Source organism: Bombus pyrosoma, linkage group LG9 (assembly GCF_014825855.1).
Source record: "Bombus pyrosoma isolate SC7728 linkage group LG9, ASM1482585v1, whole genome shotgun sequence".
Lineage (NCBI taxonomy): Eukaryota > Metazoa > Arthropoda > Insecta > Hymenoptera > Apidae > Bombus > Bombus pyrosoma.
This window is the reverse complement of record NC_057778.1, coordinates 9,021,361-9,035,204: the sequence shown is the minus strand read 5'-3', so window position 1 is coordinate 9,035,204 and position 13,844 is coordinate 9,021,361. Positions and strand designations below refer to the sequence as shown.

The 13,844-nt window shown below is 32.8% G+C and overlaps 1 protein-coding gene and 1 long non-coding RNA gene across 4 annotated transcripts; one reads left to right on the top strand and one right to left on the bottom strand.

The window, feature by feature from the left end:
• Positions 1 to 100: 100 nt before the first annotated feature.
• LOC122571033 (sodium/potassium-transporting ATPase subunit beta-1-interacting protein) lies at positions 101 to 12,633 on the bottom strand. Of its 3 annotated transcripts, XR_006317933.1 has the most exons (8): positions 12,236 to 12,633; positions 9,150 to 10,537; positions 8,148 to 8,285; positions 7,974 to 8,054; positions 7,710 to 7,901; positions 7,572 to 7,632; positions 4,638 to 6,839; positions 3,665 to 4,518 (listed from the first exon to the last, which is right to left on the bottom strand). XR_006317933.1 is itself a non-coding variant. In XM_043734207.1 (7 exons), the coding sequence occupies exons 2-7, from the start codon at positions 9,201 to 9,203 to the stop codon at positions 2,018 to 2,020; spliced, it is 1,287 nt and encodes a 428-aa protein (XP_043590142.1). In that variant the 5' UTR covers positions 9,204 to 10,537; positions 12,236 to 12,633; the 3' UTR covers positions 101 to 2,017. The 3 variants fall into 3 exon arrangements, 2 of the variants coding, with proteins under 2 accessions (XP_043590142.1, XP_043590144.1); XM_043734207.1 differs by lacking the exons at positions 3,665 to 4,518; positions 4,638 to 6,839 and adding an exon at positions 101 to 2,778; XM_043734209.1 differs by having other exon boundaries at positions 3,665 to 6,839.
• LOC122571037 lies at positions 4,399 to 13,485 on the top strand. Its single transcript, XR_006317934.1, has 2 exons — positions 4,399 to 4,537; positions 12,666 to 13,485. It is a non-coding gene; the product is annotated as an uncharacterized LOC122571037 (long non-coding RNA).
• Positions 13,486 to 13,844: the final 359 nt, after the last annotated feature.

Genomic DNA, 13,844 nt, shown 5'->3' with positions numbered 1-13,844 from the left:
CATATGCAGAAATTGCAAATAATTTTGAGAATTAATCTTACATTTCTAATATTTAATACTTATGGAACACGGCACTAATACTTTACTTTTTTTTACCTTAAAATGAAATTATTATTCAAATCGTATTCATAAAAATTCTATATATAAAAAGTAAAATTTGTATATACGAATTAAGCATTAAAATAAAATCGAGGTCGAAACTTCGATTTTGTAAAATTTATTTTGACCTATTACACTTGGTCCTTTCATTCCTTCTATGATAAAGATCTCTTATTATTTTATATTTTCCACTGCACAGTATCACAGTAGATCGACCTACCGAAAAGATTTACAAAAATAATGAATATTTGTATTTAGTATTGCCTCGATTAAAAAATTCAATTAAAAGACAATCGTGTGGCAACAGAAACCTATTAAAAACTTAACGTTAAAATTTCTAAAAATCAACACCCTGTTCGTCGATGCAGTATTTGAACATGTAATAAGAAAAGAATAAGACAACACATTCGTTGAATAAGAGTATAATAATATTTGTAAGTAACATATAACTACGTGATCGATGAACCAAGCGTCTAGAGATTCTCGAAGAATAATAAAAATTAAGTACTTGGGTCGTGTAAGTTGACCGTCTAATTAATTAAACCTATATTGTACGACAGTCAGCGAAAGAGTTGAGGCAGTTTTACACTCATACAGAATATTACAAGTATTATCATTAACTTACATCGATGTTTAATACTTTGGTTTTCATTTCACACGTCCTATCATCATCGACGTAGTCTATTTTGATTTTTCGCATGAAAAAATATCTCTTATTGCACTTATCATGCATAGAGCGTTTAAATACGTTTATGAATCCAACCAGTGACCATTTTTTATTTTTTTATTATATTTTATTGTATATATGATTACAACACGTAATCATTTCTTTCGTTTTCCAAATTTTTCATTAGATTGGTCACCGTGAAATTCACGATTTTATAGCAATCTTATCTCGATAGCTGGAAGACTATGACACGAATGGCGTCCAATATACATTGTAAAATCTCGTTTTCAGAAAATAGAGCGTAGAAAAATTAATGTTTCTCTAAAATATCGCGTAAACGTTTCATTTCGAAGGCTCGAGGTGAAAAAGTGTATAAATAAGGATGATTGTGTGATCATAGATCGATATTTACAGATGACTTCTCCGATGAAAAACAATTCAGTGTTATAAATAATCGTGTTAATAATGGATAGATAATTGAAAATGTCGTGGAGCAAAGAGATTTCTAAAAATTGTACAACAGCGAATTCGTATACTTTCATTTAACGCGTGAATTCTATTTCTCGTATAAAGGATATAATTTTTTATCGTCTCACATTGTAACTGTGATAAAGTCTTATCAAGGTCTGATATATACGAATATACGTATATATCGCGAATTGTATGAAACATGACTTTTAAATATTTGTTAAAAACGTGAGTTACTGTCCTGAGATAAAAAGGCGGAGCTTAGAAATCATAGAAGATCGCTACGAGATCGAAGTATCGCGAAATCTTTCTGAAAGTTAATAAACTTTAAAGATATCTATCGCAAAGTATAACAATATGCAGACAATTGCATCCATTGTTATCGAGTAAAGCTTGATCGATCAGAGAAGTAACAAATACTTCCTGTTCCTTAATAGTAACAATTACAATGTAAGAATATAGTAACTATAACTTATCGAAAAGTAAACCTATGTTCGTATTGGACGTTTAGTATCAATTCCCTTTAAAATTGAAATTAAAATGAAAATTGATAAAATTAAGTACAACGGTTCTAGATCTCGATCCTCTACAAGATCCTCTAAACAGATCTATACGATTCAAAATACTTTAGTTTGTCAATAGACAATTACAGAATTCCATAATTACATTAAAACTATCACAATTCGAAAAATTACACATTAAACGATATTACCATCGAACTATTCCCTTAAACAACTAAACATCCACCAAACGCAGGTTTCCAACCACCTCCCCCCAGACTTCTCAGATTACCGTATCCTGATAAGCAGGGGGTCCACTGAGAACAAATTGCCTCTGGCTCTGCCTAACAATATCCGTCCTATTGGGAACCTGAGGTGTAGCTCTCACTCCATGATAATTGCTATAACTCGACCTAGCACTAGCTGGTCGATTATTATAGATCTCATCCAAATCTTCCCCGTTTAAGCTTTGCGTACTAGTTTGTTGAAATGTTGGATTACTCTGACCTTGCCACTGCATTGGACTCAATTCGTTTGGTTGCCAATTATCAGTAAGATTTCTGGTAGAGTTGCTAGCATCCCAATTAGGGTAACTCTGATTCGTATAATTGCTAGTGTTAGAGTAATTGTTAGAAGAATCTTGGTTCCATAAGGTAGGAGAAGACACAGCTATATTCACAGCTTCCGGCTGCCAGTTGGAGTTCCTATCTCTGTCCCAACTCATTGAGATTCTATCATAGTTGAGCGTGCCTTGGGACAATGAATTCACATTTTGATTGGTAAGATTGCTGGGCGTTGTATTGGCGTATAGACTTTCCTGATGGTCCATGATTCTGTTCACGGGATTCTTTCTGCGTGACTGCCTTACAGAACTCCTTCTGCTGGATCTTCTTGTCCCGTCACGAGAAATCACCGATCTTCTTTTCACTCTGCGTGGAGTCATTGGCTTTGGAGACACGCCGTCGTCGTGAACCGTGGGCTCTGGCTGAGAGTACTCGATGCTGTACAGAGGCCGCGGTTGCTTTTTCTTCCGCTTAGCTTGGGCTGCGTTGGAAACAAACAAAAAATCTTGTCAGTAGGTGCTCTGTTAAGGTAATTATTCAGTTTGCGCTTGGATACTGGCGAGTTAATATCGCAGATTGATTCTGCAATAATTCTGAATGTAGATAGTTGCGATAACTTTGGATGAAATTTGAAATCTAAAAATGAAATATTAAATAAATAGGTGAATCTCGAAGTAATAAGTGATTAAAAAATTACTATAAAGTTTAGGTATTAAATTTTTAACGATTCTTACTCCACGTTTTAACGAAGTTTCTTATAGATCACGTCGGATCTTCACTTTTGGAACGAAGATTGGAAAGTAGTAATATTTTTATAGTAATATTTTCTAAGATTTTTATATTTGGATTTTTATACCAAGCACAAACTGCAAAGTTAAACACACACTTTTGAGTCAAGTGACAAATGTGGTTGCGTGTTATCGAAGTATCAATACAAATCTTCAACTGTATGAATGAGAAAAACAATCGAAGTGGTTTAATTATTACATGCACAGCGAGAAACACGCTCCCAACGCGATTCGATGGCTGATCAATGTTCATTTCTTTTCTTAATTTTCAAACGATGATGCGACTTGATCTTAAGTGATCTTGAGTAATTGAATTAGTTAGACTCTTTTTTAAAGGATCAGTCAGACCTAGTCTAAAATTGTCATTTATTCGTTTAACCAAATGGTAAATTATCGTGTAAAGACTTTCGATTGTAGTAATCCAGTAGGAAAGTACTGATCGAGAGACGAAAACATCGAGAATGAAAAAAAAATACAATAAAATAAAATAGTTCCCCGAAAACCCACAGAAGAATAGGAGAATGTTAGAGAAGGAGTGAAAGAAAAGAATGGGGGTTAATAAATAAAAAAGCAAGCAAGTAGTAGGCATTGCACGTTTATTGTCGCCAGTAAACTGCACCAAAAGTAAATTATATGATACAGTAAAATAAATTATACTATAAAATTAAAATCTACGGCCTTAACGAAGTACACAACGACACTACTGTACAAGCTTTCGACAAAAGAAGGAAAAGATAAAAGAATCTTCGATTGTACTACGAACAAACGTTTTAACGTTGAATCTGAAGTGACTCGTTAATATTAAATATTCGGCTAAATCCTCTGTACATAATGTGAAACGTTTTATTACTAATTATATATATATACAGTATACATTTAGTGAGCAATTTACTTGCAAAATCCATTAAGTCAAGTATATCTGACTTAAAATATAATAGATGATTGAATCATATAATTGTGCGAATAATATTGTATGCAATGTTTGCAAAGTTATTCAATAAGAATTAAACTTAAAGTAATATATCTTAAGTAACGCACAGGCAGTATCGTGAGTCGTGAACAAGGTCAGCTTTAGGTCCAATGAGATGTGATGAGAGAAACAACTCATTATTGCATAGAGCTACATCATTGTGACTGTGACAGATGTTTAGAATAGGTGTATACCTGAATGTAGATACTTAACATTGAAAATTATGTAACTATCTGCATCAATTAATCACTGCAAAACGTAACTCTATCGTTTCTTCAGTGCATTTGTATATGCACAGCTCAATAAGCATTGCGTTATAAGTATTGTCTATTATCGGATTGCATTAAATGTTCATTGATCGATTATTGTGCGATTTTGATTGTTGGCAAATTAACCAACTGTTTATCAGAACAGTGGAAACAGTGATATCTTCGTGCTTATTCGTGATTTATATTCGTACCACCTGAAGAAACCAATTCTTGGTGAGTAAGCAATTTGTGTATCTTTCTTTTTCCTTTAATGAAATTTCATATCTTAATTAAATCAATCTTCAACTAGAATATAAGCTTAGTTGTTAAATACCTGATGATTTATTGAATGTTGTTCACTCATCACACTTATGATTGGACTAATATTTCAACGAGCCTTGATCTGTAACTCACAGAACATTCTGTGTAATTAAGATGCACAGAAGTCTATAATAAGAACAGCTTCTTCGTCACTTCAGATTTTTCTTTTTAGCTTCGACATATTATTAGACATTCTTCGATTAATCGATCCATGGAATGTCAAAAGTACTAATTTAATAAAAATTTATGAGGGAGTCTGTGTATATGGTATCTTACAAATTTCGATTATTTGTACATTTTCATCTACATAGATATGCAAAATGTAGCTTCATCGTTGTTTAAAAAAGAAGAATATAAAATAAAATATTTTATCGAACTTAAGAACCGTAAACAAGTATTAGCATGCACTACCAAATACTCATACACGTTTCATTAAAATGAAAAAGTGTTTCGCAGCACCTTATAAACACAAGTTCTTCACCATCATGATACAATAAGCTAATTTCAATGCAGTCTAAAGGTCTCTATCATAATGCTATGTCGTAAGCCAGGCCACGCGTGTCATCAAGGGAATTCTTAATAAGTACTATTCGTATAACAAAAAGAAAAAAAAAATATAAATAACCCTATACATTAGTGAACGTTTACATGTAGCGTTTCTTCCATTCATGCTGTACTCTTTGTTCCCTTTCAGATGCAACGTTATTTTGTCTCGTATATTATGAAAGCTCATCTATCAAGCATAGCTTCTTAAAGTTACAAGTTCGATAATAAAAAGATCGAATAAACATTTTCAACCAACATGATTCATAGTTCTATACGTATCACAGTGTATGTATTAATATAAAAATGCATGTTGTCTAATCCAACATGAATCGTATATATGAAAATATCTATGAGCAAATGTAAATAAAAATCTTCATAAAAAAAGAATTAATATAAACACGAAAAAGCAAACGATGCTACTGAACACACATTGTTTATTCCGCGTTGTCAGTCGAAATACTTTAAAGACGTAGTAGAAATTATTAACCTGTTACTGTGATGTTAAAAAACTGATTTAAGAAAGATATTCTTTCTAGACTAACAAGAATAAATCAATCGGAGAAGGCACCCTAAGCTAGCTACTCTCTAATCGTTCTATCTATTTGGCAAGGATAGGAATTCTATGTAACACCTTCGAATTCTCTACAAATTAGCATTAAAATACATTTAACCTCAGTCCATATGCTGTTTTAATCAATTCGAGGTCGACGATGCACTGTATGCATCCTATACTATTAATCCAATGCAACCTCTCTTGAAAAGAATTTTAAGCAAGTCAATAATTTAGAAATCTTCAGGAAACACTATACAAAAGTCGAATAGTATAAAAAGAAATGGGTGAAACATTTACATCATTATCGGTTTAAATAAAAAAGTGGTTCACTGTTCTGCTGAAATATTAAAAAATAGTATCAGGTTTCTCAGGATCGTCTTCAAATGAGACCCCGACCTCGAATGGATTAAGTTAGAAGGAAATAAACTCTATATATATTTTTCTAATTTCTAACAATCTAAAAATTACTGGCATACAACGACAGAGGTCTACTATCTCTTTTAGACCTATTCTGTTTCTCTTGGTCAGTCACGTTCTGTTGATTCTCAATTGCCAATCTTGGATCTGAGTAAAACGACCGCATTGACTGTTCGCGAACGTGATCGGTAAAGACTCTAGGCTTGTTGGGGGCTTTAATTTGCTTTGCTGGAACAGGTCGACATTTGACACGCGGGGATGCAACGGGACTATATTTGGACGAGTGCGGATGATACAATTTGTTCTTTTGATACTTCAATTTAGCGGCACTGTCCAATGAATCGTATTCGTCGTATGGGGATACAGGCCTCTGTAAATGATCCAACGGATTCGAATAGTCGTTAGAGTAATCAACATACTTTAAGTCGCGACTGGATAGATTGCTTCGTTCAGTTCTGATCGTGTCATTTCTGAAGCTACATTTACTTCGTCCGGAGCTGTTAAATGTTTTATCGTTATGTTTTGGGAAGCTGGTATCGTGACAAACTGATTGATGAGAGCTAGCTGTGCCTGCGGGGTAATTTTGAGCGGAATTTTTGTGAGGGTGGGCAGGTGATGGAAGAGCCGAGTAGCTAACGTACATAGGATGTAACGGCGTGTGGCCTGCCAACCCAAAGTCATCACCTCCCACAAAGTCAACTGAAATATGACGTAGAATCGATAGCATTAGATCGAATTTTATTGTGTTTGTGACGTGAAGGTAGTGATTCTTTTTGATTAAAATTAAATTAGATGGTATATGAGTCTCATTCGAATATAGCCAATTTCACAACAGTTTATACGTTTGCAAACAATACATGTTGTATCAAAGATCTAAAAATAAATTCGCGTAATATTCAAGCTTCAAAGATGTTATTTCACAGTACATTGAACATTCGCAACAGAATCGATGAGTAATGATGTGCATGAGAGAAACCATTTTACTTCGTGCTTTACAAAAGGTGCAAATGCGTGCAAACCATGAATCAGGCAAAGCACTTACCAAAGTGGAGGATCAAATCCACCAATGAAATCAACTGTAACCGACAACCCTCTTTTCAAGCAATAATAAATCTTAAATTTATGTAATTAAAAAAGAAATATCCAGAATGGCTGGCACAATCTTTTTCTGTAGCGAAACATGTTATTCTGTATTATAAAAAGATTTATCATTGCACGTTTTAGTTTTTTAACTGTATAAAAATAAAAAATTAAATTTTGAAAATTTTTCCTATATCTCGTTTGCCGATATCAGGAAAAAATATTACTTAAATTTACCATCAAATAATATCCCAGGATAAAATAGAAAATAATTTCACTCTGCAAACTAATTTTTATGCTAATCTGACACTGGCATTAATCAAAACAGAAATTCTTGAGTTTTATACTTACAGCTATCATCTTCCTCCAGGAAAACCTTACTTAGACAAATACCACCTACTATTGCAATAAACTAAAACAAAAGAAATATTATTTTAAATATTGTAATTAGTACACTTTTACTAAATAGTGAAACTTAATGGTACTTACACCTAAGATGCATTGAGTAGATGCATGTAAAATTTCAACTACTTCATAATCTAGCACACAATCTGTCACGTTTGTAGGTCGGGCAGGTCTGAATAATTCTGGTTCAGTAACATCATAAATAGCTTTACAACCTGGTCCATTGACATGCCACCAGGAAAAGCTACCAGTACCAAGATTTAAAATATCACTATTCTAAAAAATGAATTGCGATTAAAAATCAATTAAAATTATGAAAAAGAAATTACTTAAAAAATGAATACTTACTTTGTCAAGTACACCAACATCGAGGTAGAAACATATCATAAATATATTCCACCCTAACCATAGTGTATTCCATATACAATACTAAAATAAATTTAGTATACAAACAATTATTTCTGTTTATAATAAATATGTATATAAAAATATATTAACGTAAAATAAAGGGAGTGTACTTACTGATATGATATATTTAGGTCTATATTGAAAAGCTCCAAAAAACCCTAAGATTACAAATATAATGTTGAAAAAATTGACCAGTATCGGGGCCCACATAAAGCCCAGAAAGTCGAAGACCTGGCGCTCTACCGTAGTGATCTACAAGCAAAAATGAAATAATTCCAATTAAATTCAATAAATCAACAAAGAGTCTGAGTAGAATATGTTTGAATCTTAAAAGATTAATTTCTTTCATTTCTACCAACTCCTTTTTGTCTACAATCTTAATTTGCACCAATTGCCCTGTGTTCTAAATACCCAATTAATCTGATGGATCAAATGCAAGCCAGTGTTCATGAACCATTTAACATATTTTTTGCTTACAACTAAGATACTTGCTTTAAATAACATCCCATTGTATTTCTATTTTTATCATATTCCATTTTAAATCCTTTAAAGCTCAATTAATTGATACTGCATCAATTAACCACCGGTAATATTGAATTAACCGATTTTGTTAAGTTATCCTATTTCATATGCACTTACTGCATTTTTCAATTAGCAAAAACATCTCTGTAGTGCAATGTAGAACTCTGTATCGGTATCGATGCGAGTCGACAAGAAAGCGCTTAGAAAGTAGTAAAAGCGGTGTTAAATGGATCGGTCAGTTTCTACATGGAGATCTTTATTCCGCGAAGATAAAACATGCGATCTATAGATCGATAAAGCGATGCGATAATCAAGCAAGTGCGTACGTTTCATCGAGCCATGATATCGTCGATAAAACATTTCGTATCGTTTACAGTTTATATCAACGTAACAATCCATAGACCAAACTCTTTAAACTCTTTATTTTTATTTAAAAAATACTTGATGATTAATATCTGTTCAATAATCAGAGTCTTCTCATAAGAATATCACGCAGTGACTCAGTGCTAGAGAAATACGAATTACGTGTGTCACAGGATGACGATAATTTTCTCTATGAGAGGACAAAAACATTTTTCCATCGAAGAAACTCACGAGTTGCAAGGTGCATATTGTCAGCAGGAAGTGCCTTCGATTACAAATTCCCATGTCATTTGGCCAGATAGATGTTTTCGCGTGCGAGGCCACGGGTATCTTTGATCACTCGATAGAAACGATCTCGTTGCACGTTAGCTGCATCACTGTGGCACGTTCCAATGCGTCGCCATGTTTCCTTGGCACTTGTTCCGTCCCTTTCTTGCGACCAACTGGTGCAAGTGACATGCACCGACGTATATACGAACACGATTTTGTAGCCAAGCAACTTGACTACGGTCTACTCCAGCCAGTTCCGTTCTATTGGAACGATAATATCGCTTTTCCTACTTTGTTACTCTCTGCCAATACAATTGGTAGTGGCAGTACGTAAGTACAAATACATACAGTTTTGTTGTTTAACTTTAAGCTGTTATGTAGAACTAAGCAATTCTTTACAAATTATGAATCCTTCTTTAGGAATCGACAGGAATTTTTGGCCCCAAATTGGGGATTTGTATTAGGAGAATATGATGTGTAAGGAGGTGGCACAGAAAATCTCTGTCAAACGGTTCTTCTAAAACAACAAATTGTAAATATGTATGTATTACGTTGCAAATACGCACCGATCATAATTAGCGGGACCCCCACGCTCTATGAAAGAGTTTAACCAGAAACCTGCTTGATAGGAATTAACAGAGGAATTAATAAAGAATTAATTCACTTATTTTTAGATGTTACTCGAAGTTAGCGAACATGAGTTTTCTTTTTACATAGTTCACGGGTTAATCAAGAATTCTAATTGCGGAAGTGCTATGCATTAAAGGCGGAAGAAGCTATGTACGTATGTATTTAAACGTTTTCCTTAGAATGGAACGATTTAATTGAGTAGACTATAGCGTATAGAAGAGCGTATTGTGTTTTTGTTCTACCATGTACGGAATGCATTGTGAATTTCGGTGTTTGTGAATGGTGACACGCGCAATATGTATTACGTGTTTATATAGTATACATTACGCTGATAGGTAAAATAAAAATGACGCATTTTTAATTTTAATAAAATATTTTCAGCAAGCGGGATTTTTATCCCTATAAGTAGATATATAATTTATATAATTTTACAATTAATAATTTTTAGAGGATGAAATTCTATTTGAAACGGATGAACAGCGAAGTAGTGTTGCATTTACTTGCTTATTTAAAAGCTTAGTGCCACATTTTTGTTGCCTGCAACGGGTTCGATCCTTTTTCGTCTTGTCAGGTCATTCTCCTTTATTTCCCCTGTTTTCCGCTCTTTGTATTCCTCTCTATCTACCGCTTCTTTACATACATTGTGTTCTGGGTCAGTTTTTGATCCCTTTTTTACATTTGTTTCCTATCTTATATGTATATCTTCTTTAAACACATACCTGAATAAAAGCAATGGAAAGTTTTAGATATGTAAAAAGTTTCGTAAAATTCTCTTAATTATCTTTATAAACGTAATTAGTATTCATTATGTTCATAAATAATATTAAAATGTATTATTGTAAATTGTAACACAATTTAATTTGTATAAAATGAATAAATAAAGTTTTTTATCAAATATTAAATAACCACATATTTATATATTATTCCTGGATAGTCTCTTGTTTACTCAGCTTAGATTATACATTTTTGTTAGAAAGCTTCCAAGATAACAGGAGCACAGAATCAATGAATGGCCACTGAGAGGAAAGAAAGGAAATATAATATACAAAAGACATTTAATATCAAATTTATTATACGCATTTGATATTAAAAGACTTGTTTTATTAAGAATATAGATACAAAAATCGTGAAGCTATTAGAGAAAAAGTATAAAAACGTAAAAACGTTAAATATTTTTGAAATTTGCTCGTTTCATGGACCCCGAAACACTACATCCATCTAGCGGTGAATAGGTGAAACTAATCGACAGGAGGTAAAATTAAGAAATCCAACTTCCCAGTTCCGAGACAGAATTTTTTAACTTTTGACATTTCGAACGAATGTTTAGAGCCTAAATAATTAACTAAAATTAGTTTTTTTAAGTATGCCTAGTTTCCCAATTATAAGCAATTTTAGAAAATCATTTAGTCGATAGACAATGTAGCACTACCGCCATCTAACGGCGAATAGATGAAACTAATCGACAGAAGATAAAATTAAGAAATCCAAACTTCCCGATTTCGAGGCTAGATGTCATACTGTTCCATGGTCCATAAAATAGACGATTTTTTAAAATTGCTTATAACTATGAAACCAGGGGAAATATTTAGAAGAAACTGATTTCAATTACATCGTTAGACTCTAAATCTACATTTACGTCCTCAAAAATTAAAGCATTCAGTTCATTAGCCGAGAAATTTGAATTTTTTAATTTTGCCACCTAATAATTAGTTCTACCTTTTCATCGCTATGTGGCGGTAGTTTTTCGTGACCCCTGAAACGAGGGAATTTTAAAAAGTTTGTAATTATTAATAAACTATTAAAATAATCTGTTCAACGATCATTACAAATTATTTCAAAAGACATAATCTATAATTTACAATATATATATAATTCTTTCACATTTATAATATCAATTTTAATTAAATAATCTTATTGATCGCGAAATAATAGGAAGAACTGTAGTAATAAAGTATAGGAAAATAAAAATTCTAAATCATTAATTTATAGAAATAATTAAAATGAAGATACCTTTACAGCGCTTGATATTATTGTACTCTTGATTTGTATATATTAAGAATTGATTTTCCAATGTATAAAACGCTACGAGTGAACGTAATTCCATTAGAAAGTAAAAAAGACAACAGAAGATCGAACTTTCCGTCAAAACTTTCAAAATGCTAATGTCGATAAACGAAATTATGTTTGCATAAACCAATTTGCATATGAATAAATTTGATATTAAGTAAAAAAAAAAAAAAAAAGAAAAAGAAAGGAGAGAAAAAGAGGAAAAAAAGGAGAAATATCATACCTGTTTCTGACTTGAACTATTACATTAATTAAAAATGCAGCTTACATATACTGTCGTTGTCGAAGGATACCTAAACTGGACGTTACTAAAGTCCAGGTGTTAACATTTTTAAAGGCGTTCCTCTTACCTTGCCTCTGGTGTTTCCTTTTCTGTAGCCACATCTTTGAAGAAGGTAAAAGTAGAAGAGGGATAAAATACTGATAATAATTCTGCCTTTAACAGCACGCTCCGATCTTTACGACTTTTTTCAAACGAAGAATTCCTCTTATCTCGTCTAAAAAAAAAAAAAACTGGAAAAATTCGCTCCTTACATAATCGCAATTTTATAGTATCGATGAGAACACGCAGAGTAACCTTTCCCAAATAATAATCGATCATTTATGCGACATTTTTAATATTTGAATATAATTATGAAAAAGTATTCGCATGGACAGAGAGTCGACATAAGCAACTTTATATAAGCTATATTCAAAATAGGCTATATTTTTCTTTGATACTTTTAATATTCTATTTATAGAAACAGCCATTGATTATCTGTTTGCACGTTTTATTAATAGACAAGTGCGTGCATCGCTCGTCGCTGCTTAAGAATGCGAAAAGATATAATCGATTCGGACACGAACAGCACCTGGACCGCGGAGACTTCTACATCCACGCTTCCGATATTCGACAAACAAACTCTGTTTGGAATCGACAAACTAATTGGATCCCCTGTGAACAATTTTGTTCGCATACACGTATTAAAAGTGATAAAAACAGGCGTTTTATCTTTTTTAAAAGAGGTACACCTTCGTCCGATTTATATTCGTAACAGAATTTATTATTATTTTAAGAGGATTTAAAATGTAAATCTATGTGCGTGTGAGATTTAATGTTTTACTTATTGGTAATAGGATATAAATGATGATCTTTATGTTACAGATACGGCTCGTTTAAGGTGCGCTGAAGGCACGTTTCGCGTGCAAAACATTTACGGCGATGGTAATTGCATGTTTCGGGCGATTAGCTACATTTTATGGCAAAACGAGGACGAACATCGGTATCTTCGATCAATGGTGTGCATCGTTTTCGTTTATGTGATTCTTTCAGGCAAACTACGAAAAAGATCTATACATATAGCAAAATAAATTGCTTGAAATAATCAAAGACTCTATAGAAAGAATATTACAAAATATATAAAAATGTCCTATAGGGGAACTAAAATTTAATATTTAATGCATCGACGGAAAATCAAATTTGATCCGTATTTGATAAAACGAAGGAAATTCTTTCGATGAACAAAAGATTCTCCATTTACTTCAAGCAATCTATATCTCTAATATCTATCGGTATCTATATACCTTCTTATCTTAACAAAATTTCTAATTTACAAACTATCCTATAGAATCTTACGAATCTCTAAATCGTTTTAATGCTTCCTTTTCATCTTAAAAGAAAAATTATAATTAAGTAAAAGAATTTTTCGTTCGATTTCAAGGAAGAATTAAGTCTTTTTGCATCGCACGACCTTCGAGCCTTTTATTTCTACGATAGATATCTTGTCCGACAGGTTGTGCAACACATCAAGGAAAATTGGCACGAGTACGGGCCTTTCGTGATGGCCGAATGGAACATATCGGATCGGCAAACTTATGAAAATTATATGGACATGGTGGGCACGTTCGCCAGTGAACTCGAATGCACGGTCGCCACCAAGATGTATAACATGAATCTGTCGATCTATCGCGAGATCAAAG